The sequence below is a fragment of the Drosophila albomicans genome, chromosome 2R, assembly GCF_009650485.2.
Source record: "Drosophila albomicans strain 15112-1751.03 chromosome 2R, ASM965048v2, whole genome shotgun sequence".
Taxonomy (NCBI): domain Eukaryota; kingdom Metazoa; phylum Arthropoda; class Insecta; order Diptera; family Drosophilidae; genus Drosophila; species Drosophila albomicans.
The window spans coordinates 9,737,114-9,753,652 of record NC_047631.2 but is presented as its reverse complement, the minus strand read 5'-3'; the positions used below and the strand labels follow the sequence as shown (position 1 = coordinate 9,753,652).

The 16,539-nt window shown below is 37.6% G+C and overlaps 2 protein-coding genes across 5 annotated transcripts in view; one reads left to right on the top strand and one right to left on the bottom strand.

The window, feature by feature from the left end:
- Positions 1-34: 34 nt before the first annotated feature.
- On the bottom strand, positions 35-2,132 carry LOC117576652 (BUD13 homolog). The gene is given in 2 exon segments (XM_034261592.2): positions 35-1,195; positions 1,197-2,132. Coding segments are annotated over 2 exon segments (1,902 nt in total). The 5' UTR covers positions 1,953-2,132; the 3' UTR covers positions 35-49.
- A 261-nt stretch (positions 2,133-2,393) lies between these two features.
- LOC117576651 (probable serine/threonine-protein kinase yakA) overlaps positions 2,394-16,539 on the top strand; it is a 32,429-nt gene continuing 18,283 nt past the window's right edge. Inside the window, exons 1-2 of one of the 4 annotated variants that reach the window (XM_034261588.2) lie at positions 2,394-2,654; positions 3,870-4,561. In XM_034261588.2, coding sequence (XP_034117479.1) covers positions 4,133-4,561 — 429 coding nt within the window. In that variant the 5' untranslated portion in view covers positions 2,394-2,654; positions 3,870-4,132. Of the gene's footprint in view, positions 2,655-3,249; positions 3,399-3,869; positions 4,562-16,539 lie in introns of those variants that run through there. The other 3 variants (XM_052008018.1, XM_034261590.2, XM_034261589.2) reach the window with 3 other exon arrangements.

Sequence of the window (16,539 nt, the reverse complement as noted above, 5' to 3'; positions counted from 1 at the left end):
TTTGTTTTTATAAAAAATATGTATTTGAATCTAAATTTGAAATGCAAATTTACATATCCTCTACACTATATTTGTACGCTTCATCCTGCACAGCTCGTCGCTCGTTCTGCTTGTCAAACCAGCGCTGTTCATAGCCATTGGAACGATCGACGCCATCCCAACGATAGCCCGGCCGTATGCCAAAGCGATTCTCCGGATAACTGCCCGCATAAACAGGCATCACGGGTTTATTCGATAGCTGCTCCTGTTTCTTGCGTTTCGCTTGCATATACGCCAACATTGGATCATCCGCATGCTCCTGTTCCCGCAAGTGCCGATCTAGATCTTCGTCGTTGGCATAGCGGGCCACCGGCTTGGCCGCCTCGTGTGCCATCTCTGCGTGTCGCTCCTGTTGCGCCTCTAGCTGCTTGAGTCCTTTTCCCCAGCGATCGTAAAGCTCTTTTTTCTTTTGTTCATGCGCCTCCTTGCGTTTCAGCTCAGCCGGATCCTCGGCAGCGGCATCACGTGCTCGTCTTCCGCGACGCCCAGTACTGCGAATCTGCACCTCGGCATTGCGTCCGGACACATCGCTTGACATTTTCTCGAATCTCTCGTGCTCTTCGCGTCGTCGTTGCTCTGTTTCCTGCTTTAACGACTGAGCATTTTGCAATCCCGCCTTCTTGCCATCCAGCGTGTGCTGCGTTTTGGGTTTATGAGTGGGCGGCGGCGACATCGATGGCGACTTCTCCTTGCCCCAACGACTATTTGTGCGCTCTTCCTTTTTAATTCGCCTAGCTGGAGATTGATCGCGACTGTGTCGTCTGGGAGAACGATCTCTGCTGTTGGAGCGACGTCTCCTGGGCGGACTGTTATCTGTTTCCCTGCGTCGCCTGGGTGGACTTTGGTTTCCTCCATGGCGACGTCTTGGTGGGCTTTGATCGGAACTACGGCGACGACGAGGCGGGGAATGATTGGAGTCACGTCTGCGGCGAGGAGGCGATTGATCAGCGCCTCGTTGGCGTCTTGGCGGGCTTTGATCGGAATCGCGTCGTCGCCTGGGTGGAGATTGATCTGCTTCCAGACGACGCCTGGGTGGACTTTGATCTGAGTCTCGTCGTCGGCGATGCGGGCTTTTCTCAGCTGCACGTTGCCGCCTAGGTGGAGATTGATCCGCAGCATTACGTCGCCTAGGTGGAGATTGATCCGCATCTTTTTTGACGCCTGGGCGGGCTTTGATCCAGATCTCTATGACTCCTGGGTGGACTTTGATCCGAGTTGCGTCTTTTGCGCACAGGAGATTGATCTTGTTCCGCATCCAAACGTCTTCTTGGCGAACTTGAATCAGCATTATTTCGTTTTCTTGCTCCAGACTGATGCTCATTCCTTTGACGTCTTGGCGGACTTTGATCAGAGTTACGCCGCTGCCGTTGTGGCGACTTCGGAATTCTTCTCGCTGGACTCTGACCTTGTTCACGGGAACTGCTGCGTTTCTCCTGCTTAATGCGGATGGCTAGTGGGCTTCGTTCCCTTGGACAGATGCTGCCACGCTCCTCCTTAATTCTAATGGCGGGTGGTGAACGTTCCTCTTTGATTTTGATTGTCGACGCCTTGCGACCCCATAAATCATCTTCGCTTGTGGTTGGTTTTCTTTCGTTGGGATTTGTTTCGGTGTCTGACTCGGATTTCGGCTCCTTCACGGCAATATTGCGCCACTTACTGCGCACAGCATCAGGGTTTTCCTCGATGTATTCGCCAACAATTTGGGGTGCATCTTCGCCGCCAAATAACAAATCTTCATCCATTTCCTCATTGTTGGAATCGTGTGCGTCGTCGTCGATTATTTTTACTTTGGTCTGTTGCGTCTTTTTGTTCTTTTTGTGTTTCTTTTTCTTCTTGCCCTCCTTATCGCCAGACAGATATTTCTTTAAATATTCTTTTTGATTTATAACTTTAGCACTATTTTGTGTGGACATCTTAAAATTGTTCCAAGCGCATTTCTCTTATTTTCAGTAAACGTACACTAACCCACACACACATGCACCAAAACAGCTGTTGCAAAAGTATTTTATTGGTACCATGGTACATACCAAGTAGCTAACGAAAAAGTGCGGAGTCCCTGGTTAGAAGCGACTACCCATTTTTGGTTTTTGCATTATTATTATTTTGTAAAGTATGGCTCGAAATGTAATATTAATTATTAAATAATTTAATTTTAGCATGATAATTTTTATTATGCACTCAATATTTTTAAATATTAATAATATTTTTTTAAACGACGCGGCGTTGTATACGCTTTTTGGAAATATAACAGTATATTCCGAAGGAAGTGAGATCCGGTGGCAATTAAAAATAATATTTTTCAAAACTCGCTGCATGGTCACACTGCTTCTGACATATTAGTGTTGTTGTTTTTCATTTCTTCACACTGCCATTCGTCAATGTCGACCTAGTCAAACTTTTTTCTCGTAGTTGTTAGCAATTAAAAGTATTTGAATCTTTATTAATATTAAACGCGATAACTTTGTTAGTTTCTAGTGGTTAGGTCAAGTGTATCATTACTTAATCGTTGCCAGGGAGCATATAAAACAGCAACTTCGGTTGTATCGACGTAAATTATTCGCACGCCGCCGCTAAGGCGGTGGCGTCGATAACGAACACAAAAATGCACGTAAAATGTGAGTAATTGCAAGACAACGGTAAAATGAATAGCTCTTAGAATTCGAATTGCTTGTTCTTTATTAAGCAAAAAACTCAAAGACACACCCTGTCACAAGTATTTAGTAGTCCTCCTTCTCCTTGTCCTAACGGTTCCCTTTGTAAGCGAACGAGAGAAAGAGCGAGCGAGTCACAGAGCCTAAGAAAATAAATATCAAAGCGGAGTCCAACAAAAACAGAGCGCAAAACACACACATTTTTGTTTTTGCTTGCTGAGCGATGCACAACTCGTTGAGTTTGCAAAAAAAAACCGAAACTACTACTTTGTTGCATGCATTGCGTTGCAAGGGGAGCATATTAAACTTGGCACGTTGCCTCCTTTTTTGCATGATTTGCACTTATTTTGCCTAGACTGCAATTTTAAATCGGCATTTTCAGTGAAATTTTTATAGCCACTTGCTGTGTTGCTCTCTCCAAATCAACCAGCAAGCACTTGCTCTCTTGCACGCTCTTTCCCCATCACACTGACATGTGGTTGCGAGAGCAAGAAATTGTTGAGCGAGAGAGAACTTTTGGTTTTGATTTGAGTCTAGTTGGATTTCCTCTCAGTATGAAAGTTAAACGCGTCGCGTGCAGTCTACTTAGTGTCGCTGTCGCTCAGCAAGCCACAAATACCGCGAAATAAGAAATAAATTAAATTCGTGCTGTGTAAAGAAATGAAAATTTCTGTTGCCTTCAATTTAGCCTGCTGAATTTATGTTTGTGTGCGTTGTGATTTTTATTTATTTCTTTTTTTATTATTACTATTCTTGCATCAATTTTGATTGTCGCCCGTGTGCGTGTTAAATTTAGGTGTATGTGTGTGTTCGTGTGTCGTTTATTTAAATAGGGAAGAAAGGCCAATTGTTTTGCGTTGTCGTTATTGTGTTGCAGTTGCAAGCGTGCTTGCAATACTTGCCACATGCCACTTGACCTGTGCTTTGCCAAAAGCTATGTTGCAGCCAATTGAGCTGTCCTCGAGAAGAGTGCGACGGCCTAAATAAACCCCAGAAGACTTAAAAGTAAAGACTTCAGCTTTCGGCCGTTGGCCTACTAAAGCAGCGTAAACTTGTCCCGGCTGAAGCACACACACGCACTCTTATCAGAATTCTTCTGTTTTTTTTGTTGCTTTCAAAAATGTCGCCTTTTTGCATATGAATTGTCTTTTTACACCCGATTTTGTGCGTTTTTTTTAGGTATTCTTCGTCGTCGTGGTTAAAACGAAAGCGCGTTACGCCAGCAGAACAACAAAACAAAAGCCTAAAAGAAAGGCAACAACGATCGTGAGAGCGCGCGCGATCAAAAAAGATAGAGCGAGAGAGAAATAAAGAAAGCAGAGCACGCCGTCGTCATTCAGAGTGAATGTGAGTGAGTGCGAGTGAGAAAGAGTGCACACAAGTGAAAGAAGAATCTATAAAAAGTAAATCAAATAATTTCAAAAGTCAACAACAAATATAAAATGAGTGCCAACAGCAGCAATCAGAAATTGCAACAAATGTCTACAGATGCTGATCAATTAGCAAAGGTGACGATGACAAAGACAAAGAACGAAGAAGCAGGCGGAGGAGGAGGAGGAGAAGGTGGCGGAGAAGTAAGCGAGCTTACGGAAATGCCACGTGTGTGTCGTTGTTGTTGCAAACGCGACATGGAATTGCTGCAAATATTCGACGAGTCAACCAATCATACGACACCAACAACAGCAAAACAAACACAACAACAACAACATCAATTGTCATCGCTGTCATTACGTCGACGCAGCAAACAGCAACAACGCCACGAAGAAGAGCAGCAAAAGCGCAAATGTGATAATCCCGTGGACTATGCACTGAGTGGAGCACACAGCAACATGGACACTGTACTCGAGGAGATGATCATTTGGAAGCTCAATGTAAGTACGAACAACGAATACAAAACCAAACAACAACATCTCTTTCATAAGCAAATTGCGCTTGTATAGCATATAACATAAGGCAGCACAACAAAGTCGTCTCACTTTCGTTAAGAGGGAGGAAGAACACAGCGAAAGCAAATCGACAACAATAACAACGACGCTGAGCTTTACAGTTCGTTCAATTTGGCTGTCAAAGCTGCGCTTCAATTTACCTCAAACTGAATGTATTGTGTGCTTGAGAGTGTGTGTGTATGGGTGGGTGTGTTTGTGTCTTCTGCCTGCATTTTGTTATTTTATGTTGTTCTTGTCGCTGCTCGCTTCTCTGCTCTGTTTAATTTTTAATGTGATTTATTTGCCGCACATTGTGACTGACTGGGCACGAACTGCTGGCAACAAACTGACTAGCTGACTGACTGACTGAATGAATAACTGACTGGATGACTGCCTGAATTACTCACACACACACACACACTTGCTGACTACACGTATGTGAGCTGGCGTGCCTTTTCCTTTCTTGGATCACTGCCAGCATTAAACTGCTTCTTCACTTTGTTATTGCCATTCTTATAGCATTGTTTTTGTTATGTGTGCACAAACATTCCTATACATACATATGTATCTATATGTTGATGTCTTGTGTGGTTGTTAAATAAATAAAATTAACATCTCTTTTGCATCATTATTTTGCACTCTTCTAACAATTTCGGCAACGTATCATAATAGATAATGATGTTGACATTGACTTGTCAAGCTTTTGACTACGCCATCGATACAATAAGGATTGAATTTTCGTGATATCATATTCTTATACTTTTTTTTGTGTTGACTAATTGTTGATCTATGCGATGTTAGTGTACAGTGAATATTTCCTATAGATTACACTAGTTTAACTTAAAAAAAAAAACATATTTATTATTAGGAAAATTTTTATTTTGATTGAAATGCATTTTTCTCTTTCCTTTTTCAATTACTTGAAAAATCAATTGAACAATATTTTTGTAATTATCTGTCTGCAATTATTTGTGGTACATTTTTTATAGACCCACTCTACAAACTTCAGTTTGCTAGAGAGTATTGCTTATGTAGAGAATTTGTTCTAAATTAACAATGCTCAACATTGTATTGCACTTTCGATTTCCTTACCCTTCCACTTCCACTGAAGTGAAAAGTGTGTTTGGATTTTGACAAAGCGTTGTGAGTATGTTTATGGGATTTTCCTGCTTTTCTTGGCCTATTTGTTATTCTTAACTTTAGGGTCTCATCGCGTGCCAAGTCGCATGCCGCTTGACGCTTGCCGCGTGCCACCTGCTCCCTTCCCTCTGCCTCCGATTTCCCCACGCCTCCGCGTTCGTATATGCGCCATAAACACGCAGTGCAACTCGAAAGCAAAGCTGGAAATATATGTGTATGTGTGTATATGTGGATTTGTACTATATATAGAGAACCAATATTATTTTTCGCTCAATTAAAATGACTTCGGCATAGTTCCCGCTCTAGCTGTTGCTTTGTTTTTGTTATTATTGCGCACCCACCGGCATATTCTTGAAAGGCAGAGCGCGGGTCATAAAAGTAGTCGCATATAGTATAGTATAATAGTAATGTATAATGTGTATGGCTGCTTTGGGGCAACTTCAATTATACATACTCATTACAAATCACTCGCCACTGAGGTGTGTGTGTGTGTGTGAGTGCTTTTTGTGGTCGGCTCGACGACAGGCCGATCCGAGGAGTGGACAACCGGTTTCCTTCACAGAAGAGAGATCCCCCCAATTGCCCCCCGCCCACGCACATAAAACCCGCATTGCTGAAATCAGTTGTTGCCACTGCCCATTGCGAGGTGTGTTTTGCATCCATACACAGAGAGAAAAAGTCTTCTTGATTTGAGTGCATGCGTTTAGTTATAAATTAAAATGAAATGTAATCTAGGACAAGTTCTTAACTTTTAAAGATCAGAATTTTGACTTGTTTTAATAGAATTTTCGAAGTTTGGTAAATTTAGATAGTTTCATTTATTTTTTATCTTCACTTTTTATTATCTATTACTTATTACTTAATTTTGAGCTTATTATTTATATTGGGTTATTTGTATAGGATCATATTTATTTATTTTTATTGAAGTTTCCTGAATTCCAATATTCAATGTTGTAACTTAAGATATAAATTAAAATAAAATGTAATCTAGGACAATGTTCTAAATTTTAAAGATCAGTTTTTGACTTGTTTTTAAAAGAATTTTCGAAATTTGGTAAAATTTAATTAGTTTTTTTTTTATTAGTAACAATCTATTATCTATTAAATAGCGATATTTGTATAGGATTATATTTATTTCAAAATCCAAAATTCAATTTTATAACTTGAGCAATGGGTTGATGTTAATTAAAGTTTATTATGTAATAGTTATCTTTTGGTTTGTATCTCCTAATGTACTAAAGATAACCTTTTTGATAAACTTGAGGGCTTAAGCTTAATAGGCAATGGATTTATGTTCAATTTAATATTTCCCTAATGTAAGGCTTCTTTTTGAGTAGGTTTGTTTTCTCACTGTGTACATACATTATACACATGTTGGTTGTGGTAGCCGCTTCTCAAGGTGTTGCATGAAAAATTGCTTGACCTTAAGTCGCGCGCGTTTGCTTCGTTATACAATTTGACTTGTAATTATTTTCATTATTTATTATTAGTCGCATAATGGGTATTTGGTGTGCTCTAGAGAAACGAAATGAGTTCAACTGGTTCAACACAGAGACGTGGCTTGGGCTTCAGACGATTACAACTATCAAATTCATTAGCATTTAACGTCATGCAGCCAAGTTTAAACCTAATGGTCATAGTCAAGGTAGACATCATGCCCCGAAAGATTTTAAAGTGAAAGGGCAAGTGTCTAATCTACGTGTGATGCATGGGAAATTCGAGAAATTTGAAGCAAAGCAATTAAATACGAATTAAGGAAAGTATACGTTTTGTTAACTAATTAATCAGATGGCTTAATCGAAGCTATAACCAAAGCCAAAGCTTTATTTAAGGTATGGTTTTCTTTTCTTGACTCTCGTGACAATTCCGTCTTGCCAATCCTTTTCGAATTCTTGGCTTAAATGCAAGAAGTGTACTCTCTAATTTGAATTGTCGACTGCATTCGTCGTTGCAATGCAGCTACGTGCTGCGTATACGTAATATTTGTAGTCTGTGGTTGGTAGACAATTCACATTTGCATTTTAAATTGTTATGGCAATTAAACGAGGCGAACGGCATTCAACGACTAATTGTGCCGGACATTGCAGACAAATGGTTTTATTGTAATTTCGTGAAGAGTTTCACGAATGTGGCCCAACAGTTAGTGGAGAAAACGTTGATCGTTAGTTGCGGCCATATTTCAATTAATAACTATCGTAAATCGTTATCAATTACGACAATAGTGGAAATCTCATATCAAATACATTATCAACACTTTCGGTTGGTATAACAAAGTTACACACATTTATTTATTGAGCGTTTTTCAAGCGTGTTAACAGTTTACACTCTTAAATAACATAATTTAACAGCTCTGTGCGAAACTTGACAATTTAAAGTTTGCATACGCATGAACATGTTAATGTGTTCTGGCAATTAACAACATTGGCCTTAAGAGTCGTTAAGTTTTTATTTGTCGTTAAATTTTTGTTGAGATATATGTCTTAACTTTAACACACTTTTCGATCTGGGAGCGTAATGATTTGTTGACATAACACGGAAATTATTTGATAGTAAAACCCGAGATAAGGTTCGTTACTTTCATTGAGCAACATCAAATGCAATTAGCACAAGTTGTGGGTCATTGAGAATGGCCTGATACGGTTACGCCGAAAAAGCCGAAAAGAAAAAACAACTGTTTTCGTTATCTAGTAACTAAGTATATTCTGCACAAAGACAAGCCCAAAAAAAGCGCACTTTCTTATCATCTAATCTAGTATAAGTTATCTGACAGCGTAACGAAATAATAACAAAAATATTAATCTTCTAATTAGACTGCAAGGTACACTACAAAATCCGTTCAAATAAAGTATTTCGGAAATGAACTGATTAAAATACTGATTTTAGAAAAAAATATAAAATGTCAAGAGTTCTTTTTCAGAACATTTGTTGGTTAAAACACTATTCTTATGACTAATTATTTAAGCACTTTGCGCTGTTTATATTTGTGCTTAGATACTCGCAAGAATTCAAACAATAATGCTGAAAACAAATGACTCATTAATACCCCAAATAAAAAGCATCTCTTATATTATTATGGTGTATTCACATTAATAAAAATAGAACCAAATCAACCATCATTTATTAGGGATATATTCATAGCTTTTTCTTTTAGATAACGCGCTCTTTTTTTTTGTTTAATGCTATTGATAGTTATACAATGCGTATTATCTTCTTAGTAATTGTTTTATGCAACAATGTGCCACACAGATTATTTGTTAATAAAAAAAGTATTGTGCGTGTCGCTTGTGATAACGAGGCTGAAAAGTCGGGGCATCATGATGTTACATGTGCTACGAATAGATTGAGATAAGCTTTGACTCTATTTGTTATTTATGAAATTGCTTATCAATAGCCTTGAGCTTATGTGGTAATACTTACTGTCTGTTGTTTGTTGATTGTTACTTGTTGTCTAAACGTGCTACGTAAATATGTATACGAGTTCAATAAATTCAATGAAAAATGATATTTCATTTCATCGGTATACACAAAATAGAAGCCAAATATATGTTCACAAATATCCCACAACTAAAAATAACAATGGGGGCAGCGATCATCATCGTCATCGTAATATCGATATTAAATATTTTTAGAAAATTCTATTGACGCCTACTCAATCATAGAAGTGAGAGATCCAGAACATACAATGACATGAATCAATAAATTATTCGAACTTTGCGTTTTATATGCACAACACACACAAACACACATATTTAGAATTGTTTTTTACGACTTTCTATTGCTGAGATTCTTCTGCAGTAGTTCCCATTTGATTCGTTTGTCTCTGAGGAGTACCGTTTCTAATTTGATTTCCAAATGGATTGTAAACAAGATGTTTGCGTTATCAGGGCGAGTCTCTTAGCAATGCTAATCAATTAACAACAAGACGACAACAAAAGCGAACCACTATCAACAACAACCTCAAAAAAAAACCCTATTTTTCAGGTTATTCTACACTTACTTTTACCTAAAACTTGACGTGTCTAATTAAAGCAAACTGCCAACAATACACCACAACGAAAAGAAATTAGGCAAACGGCACACGCTTAAATTAGGAATGGGAAATGGAGTGTGTTTGATAAACAAAATAACAACAAACAAGCCGAAAATCGACTGTGAAATACCTGCTAACCATTTTTAAATGATAAAATAATAATAGTAATGTTTTGTGATTAGTGTTAGTGTTTTATAGTGGAAAATTTATCTTCTGCATTCTACACAGAAAAATACTTACCAAGGATAAATACTATACGCCAAATCAAGTTAAAAGCTGTGTCAATATCTGTATTATACTGAATTTTCTTAAGTATAATACTAGAATTTTGCATTACTAAAATACCACATAGTATTTTTTTAAATTTACTGGATTTTCATAAGTATAAGAATACTAAAATTTTGTATTACTAAAATACAATAGTATTTTTTAAAAATCCACATTAAACTCGTGTCGAATATACTTGATTTTAACAAGTATTCTTTTTCTTGACACTGATCAAGATATATGTGGATACTTCTTTTTGCCTTTCATACTAATTTTCGGTTGGTCACAATACCCTTCCAACATGCGTATAGCTGGCATAATAATATAATTCAAGCCCCCGCTGATGTCTCACACTCCACACTCAGTTGTTAAACAGCAGGGGAAAGCAGCTAAAGCAACGAGCGAGGAGGTCTCGAGCGTCGCCATGGAATGCAATTCGAACAACACTTAAATTAGGTGGTGGCACAGACAGAAGCCAAGACCGAGAACGAATTGCATTAATGCCGATTGAACTGGCCGCGACGGCACGCACATATAAGATTTCCAACTTCTTGCCCCATGTGGCTATTTTGTCGTGATCCGAGGGGAGGGGAGGGGGACAGTGGGGAGGTTTTTAACTCGCCGGCGGCATACATATTGTACGTGCTGCTGTTTGACGCAAAGCTATGTAAGACTCGAAAGTGACTGGCCTCTATTCTAATACATGCATTCGATTGCCGGTTTCTTTATTATTATTAGATTTGTTCCCATTTCTTGCAATACAATTCGAATAACAAAACGACAAAAGCTGGGTTCAACAATAATGTTGATCTACGAGTATTTGCTTTTCGCACATTATTTTTACGAAATTTTCTTCTTTGCAACCCATTTTCCACGGTATCATTAGCAACAAGCCGGCAGTAAAATACTAAGCTGCCATTGAATGCTGCGACTATTGTGCAATAACAAAGGGTTAACATTAAGCCTTCAGTTATTGTTTTTGTTTTTGTTATGGCGAACTAACGAAAGAAAGAAGGAACTAGCGAAGCGAGAACCAAGGCCGTGGTTCATTGGACAATTGAACTTGATGTGAACTGCGCAAACTAGTTCAAACCAGGGTTGGCTTTTAGAAATGAAAATACTAACAATATAAAAATGGTAATTGTGTTTGAATAGATAAGGAGTAGTAAGTAGTTGAATTTGTGTAGCGATTTCTTATCTGTTCATTAACAACGGGTTGACTTAAGCCTTCAACCAACAACCGAAAAAACTAGCGAAGCGAGAATCAATGACCTGGTTCTGGTTCATAAGGACAATTAAACTTAAGCTCTTAACAGGGCTGGTTTTTAAAAATAATACAATGAATTGCAGGGTTGAAAGTCATTTGCAACTAATGTAATCCATTTCTATTGGAAACCAATTTGATTGCATTTACTTACAGCTACTTAATAATATAAAAATGTTAATTATGTTGGAATGGATCATAAGTATTCGAGCTTGTGTTGCGATTTTTTATTTGCGCAATAACAAAGGTCCAACTTAATCCATGGATTAAGTAGGGCTGGCTTTAAAAAAAAATATACCCAATTGCAGGGCTTGAAAGATTTTCACAAATAATGTAATCAATTTCCTATTGGTTTCCATTAGTTTTTAAAAATAAAAAAAATTATTATTATCTTTGAATAGTAGTCAAGTTTATTTTGCGATTTCTTATCTGGCTTTTTTATACCAAAACCAACGAACGCTGAACTAACGAAGCGAAAATCAAGGCCTTGATTCATTGGGACAATTGAAGTTAAGTTCAACTACACAAAATGAACTAAATTTATAACTAATGCAATCAATTTGCAGGGCTTAAAAAGCTTTTACAAGTAATTTAATCAATTGGCTACTTTGATGACTATTTTAATATTTAAAGTTAATAACTTCAAATTGCAAATTGCCTTTAAATAAATAAAGAGTAGTTGATAGTCGATTTCATGTTGCGATTTCTTGTTTTATTTGTATTTTTTTGTTTTTTTGGCACAGTCATGAAATTTAGTAAGTTGTTGTTGTTGACTTGAAGCGTTTGTTTCTCACGTGCTCATGTCATTTTGTTGTTGTTGTTGTTTTTTCTTTGCCCGTCTATCTTGAAGCTGACATTTTCTGGCCGTCGCTCTCAGTTTCAGCTGTTGGCTTGAATAAGTAGTCAAAGTGTGTTGCTCGTTGCTGTCTTTGTTGTCATCTCGTCGTACACTGCATTTGAAAAGGGCATTATGAGATTGTTACACGCAGATGTTGCTGTGGTAAAACTCTCAAATGTAATCGTTACTGCATAACTACTGTGCAGATGACGCGAGAGAAAGTAAATTATGACGCAGCATTTTGCTGTTGTTTCTTTCTTTTTTTCTTTTTATCAGATTTTCGATTTCAATGAAATGCGGAGATAAGTTTTTAAAGTGTGTTTATTTTTTTGCATTTCGCTTTTTTTAATTTAATTTGTTTGTTACGAACTGTATACAAGTTGGAATAAGTGAGCCAATCAACTGGGTCAACCGGGCGGGTGTTGTTGCCACAGAAACGGTTGATAACTCAAATATGCATTCAATGAATTTACCATATTCGTTTTGTTTTTCGTATTTATTTAAAGAAATGTTGGCCTTGTGGGAATTCTTTAAAGCGTTACTTTAGCATTCCCCCCTCCCCCCAATGTATTCGAATATTTAATTTATTTATAACTGAGTTTAAGATCTAAGCGATACGGCGATAAATAGGGAAATCAATTCATATCACGTCGAGGTGTTCTTTAGTCGATTTCTACTCATATATATAAATGTTTGTATATATGCACATGTATAATTTGGTCTGTTCTTTTCAGCCTCTTTTTATACACATACATATCTCTCTCTTGCTCTATCTCAATGCTATTCCAAATTTTAATTTCGTTTCTCATTGTTTACCGAACGTTTTGCAAGGGCATAAAAGCTTCGGCGCTCCCTGAAGTCTCCCCCACATTTGGAGACTTGCTGTTGTTATTGTTTCTACAGCCGGTTTACAAGCTTTACGTTTCTACATCTCACGTGTGTGTGTGTGTATTGGTAGCATTGTAGTTATCTATATATGTAGTTACAGTTGTTGTTGTTGTTGTCTGCTGCTTTGGCTTGTCTAGCCACTTTTTGCATTTGTTGCGCTCTATTTGACTTTTACTTTTCATTTTGCCAACAGCATTTGCCGCCTTACCGTTCATAATTTGCTTTGTTGCATATCGATTTCCGCCTCGATAAATCCCTCGTAACGTGGAAGCACGTTTTTTTTTTTTATTTTCGTTTTTGGTGGCTCTAAGAATTTCAATGAAAGTAAAACTATGTATATGACGGTCAATTATTCTCATTTCGATAAACACAAAAAGCATCCCATCAAATATGTATCTATCTATGTACTTTGTTCTTATTTTTAGACCTCAATGAGTTTGTTGCTCAAGCAGAAAAAGAATAGCGAAAGATTCCACGCTGCAGATAGAAACCAATACATGATGAAAGTTCTTAGGTGGTTCGCAAAGTACATCTAAATATAGAATTCATTTCTCACTGTTCTTTATATTCCAAATTTGATGATCGCAATACATTTTTCGGCACTCGGAATTTGCATCACGAATATATTTTCTAAGTTATGCACTTTACATATTAAAAACATATATTATTTAAATTATTAAATGCCAGCCATAAGTTTAGTAGAATCCAGTCGGAAAACAGAGGTCATGGTCATGGTCTTTGATGCTAGCACGCTAGCAAAAACAATGAATTTTATTGACGTTGCAACTAAATAAGATAATCATGTATGCATTATTTTTTAAGTGATAATAATTTTAAATGATTCTCTAACAAAGTTTGTATAATGAGTATTTCTTTGATGTTCAGTATTTGTTTTCTAAGGTTTTCACATATTGTTTTGAAACTCTCTGCAAACTGCGTGCTAAAAGTAATTGAACAAAGTTTTCGCAACCCAATTTCCACGGTGTCATTAGCAACAACAGATGTGGCGATAACTATGTTGTCAATTGTAAAATAACGAAAGCAAGGTAGCACAAACAAATGCGCTCAATTGAACCAAAAATAACCAGATGGCTGGTTCATTCATTCATTTGAACTTGATTCTAAATTTACAAAAACGAGAGCGGCAATTAAACCGCATTGGAAATTTCGAAATTCGAAATTTTAAAAGCAAATTGATTCTCGTGAAGTGATTCACGAAAATAGCATTCCAAAACCTTGATCTGATCGAAGCAAAGCTCTCCTCAATGAAGATGAGTTTGTTGGGGCATTTATAAGATTTCATAGAAATGAGTTTCTGTCAGAGGGCTTAAAAAAGTGATACGGTATCTAAAGGCTTAGGAAAGCTAATCAGGGATAAACTTCAGACTTTATTTGTAATTTTATTTCTTGTCTTCCAAATCCTTATCCTTGTCAAAATATATTGTGGCAGTAATAGCGGTTGTCTCTTTTTGGTCTAATAAAAAAGGCGCCGCTGTAATGGAGATTAAGATGGAAGAGATGAAGTTGAAAGACAACGTGGAAATTTGAATCTGTTGGCAATTTGCGAGCATTGTTTGAGGCATCCCGCCTTCTCATTATCAAATGCGGCGTATCTTAATGAAGTTGATGTGTGCCTGCAACAATACTATAAACAATGAAATGGGCCAAGGCAGTTAGTTGTGGTTGGTTATTGTCCAAATGATGTCAGAGAGATGTCTGGTCACAGAATACAGACGGGCATAGTTCAAAGTGATATAACGTGCAACAACAAGAAAAGATGCCGCCACACACACAACACACACACAAATAAACAGTTGAGAGCATTTAATGGCAGTAACATTGGCACCCGCTAAGCAGCTCTAATGCCACAATTTCAAGAGGCATTTATGAGTGATGACGACAACTACACAAGCTGACAATGGGCAAAATTCAAGGAGCGTATCAAAAAAGAGAAAAAAAAGAAGAGATATAACATTGAAATGATGCAAACATGGCCAACTGGCATTTCGTTGCCATGTTTACTCAATTTGTTCCACATGCAAATTGAATTTAATGCTCGTTTAAGTGTATTGTATGTTAATCAGATCCACCACAACACATGCCCGGATTATCTAGTTGTTTATCACTTGCTATGGCCACCGCCACCGCCACCACCTCTCCATTCCATTCCATTCTCAACTCAATTGAGTTGAGCGGAAATACTACGAGTAGAATACCCGTGTAGAAGTCTTCCTCCACCCCGCATCATTCTCGCATTCTCTCACTCTTTCATCCTCAGCGCAATCAAGCGACCCAGTTCGAGCAGCTGGCATAATCGGTAAAAAGACCCGACCGGGAGACTCCCAGAACCAGATAGTAGTAGGAGTATCACAATTGCCTCAAGTGCATTCATCTATCGGGTACTTGAAATGTATTTAGTGTGTGCGACACACAATGTGGGCAAGTTTGTTGCCATGTTGAAGTGCCTCTATAAAGCGTGCTGACTGTTGAGAACACTCAACCCAACTCAACCCTGATAAGCTATGTATGATTACCGATAGTTCAGGTCGGTCAAACCCTTGGCATTTACCCTTTACCATAATCAGATCAAACACAATATTTCCCATTAGTTCCTTTTGAGTTTCGAGTGTCTTTCTTGTTTCTAGCTTTTCAGTTCCGGTTCGTTTAAGCTAAGGTTTCGTTCAGCTCGATTGCTTCTTAAGTTCGCTTCTCAATTATGGAATAATTTACCCTGATCAATATGTTATGAAAAGTTTAATTGTTATGGTGATATGTCTACAAACTTGTCATATAGTATTTAAATTATTTTTTTCTCTTTTTTTTTTAATTTGTTGAATACATAAGTGTTTGCTTGTTTGGTGCGAAATCACATCAATCCTTGTCACAAGCTTTAACTTTTCACACATTTTCGACTTGTCATAAAGCTATACTCTTACTTTTCAAACATTTAACTGATGTTTTGTGTAAAATAAATTGACATTTACCGGCACTTGCATCGAGTATAACGCATCGATTAAACGCCACACGAATGTCACTGAGGAAAGCAATTACTTTTAGTATTGTATTCAGTTTGTCACGTTAGGAAGACAAAATTCTGAACATACATGTAAAGATCTTTGTGCTTCAATTCTGGCATTTAATGGGGAAGTTGCTTCGGTTTGTTGACTTCCACAGCAAGATGAACATTTGTGGACGTCGTATTTCACGGTCTTATAAGCATGAGGTTATCATCGCAACGCTTCCCTAATTTCCTCAACAATTTGTAATAATTTGAAGCCAGCAAAGTGTTAAGTCGCTTGATTATGATATATAGTGCACATGTAATTGTGACAATCTAATGAAACTCAGCGTCAATTAAATGTAGAGTATCCGTTAGTCAAGCACTCTTAGTATTTGGATTTTTTTTATGCTTATGTCTTTCACGCTAAGCGAAATTCACAACATGCAAACAAGATCAGCGAGGAGAAAGACAAACAAAAGTTGGTATAAATTAAAAA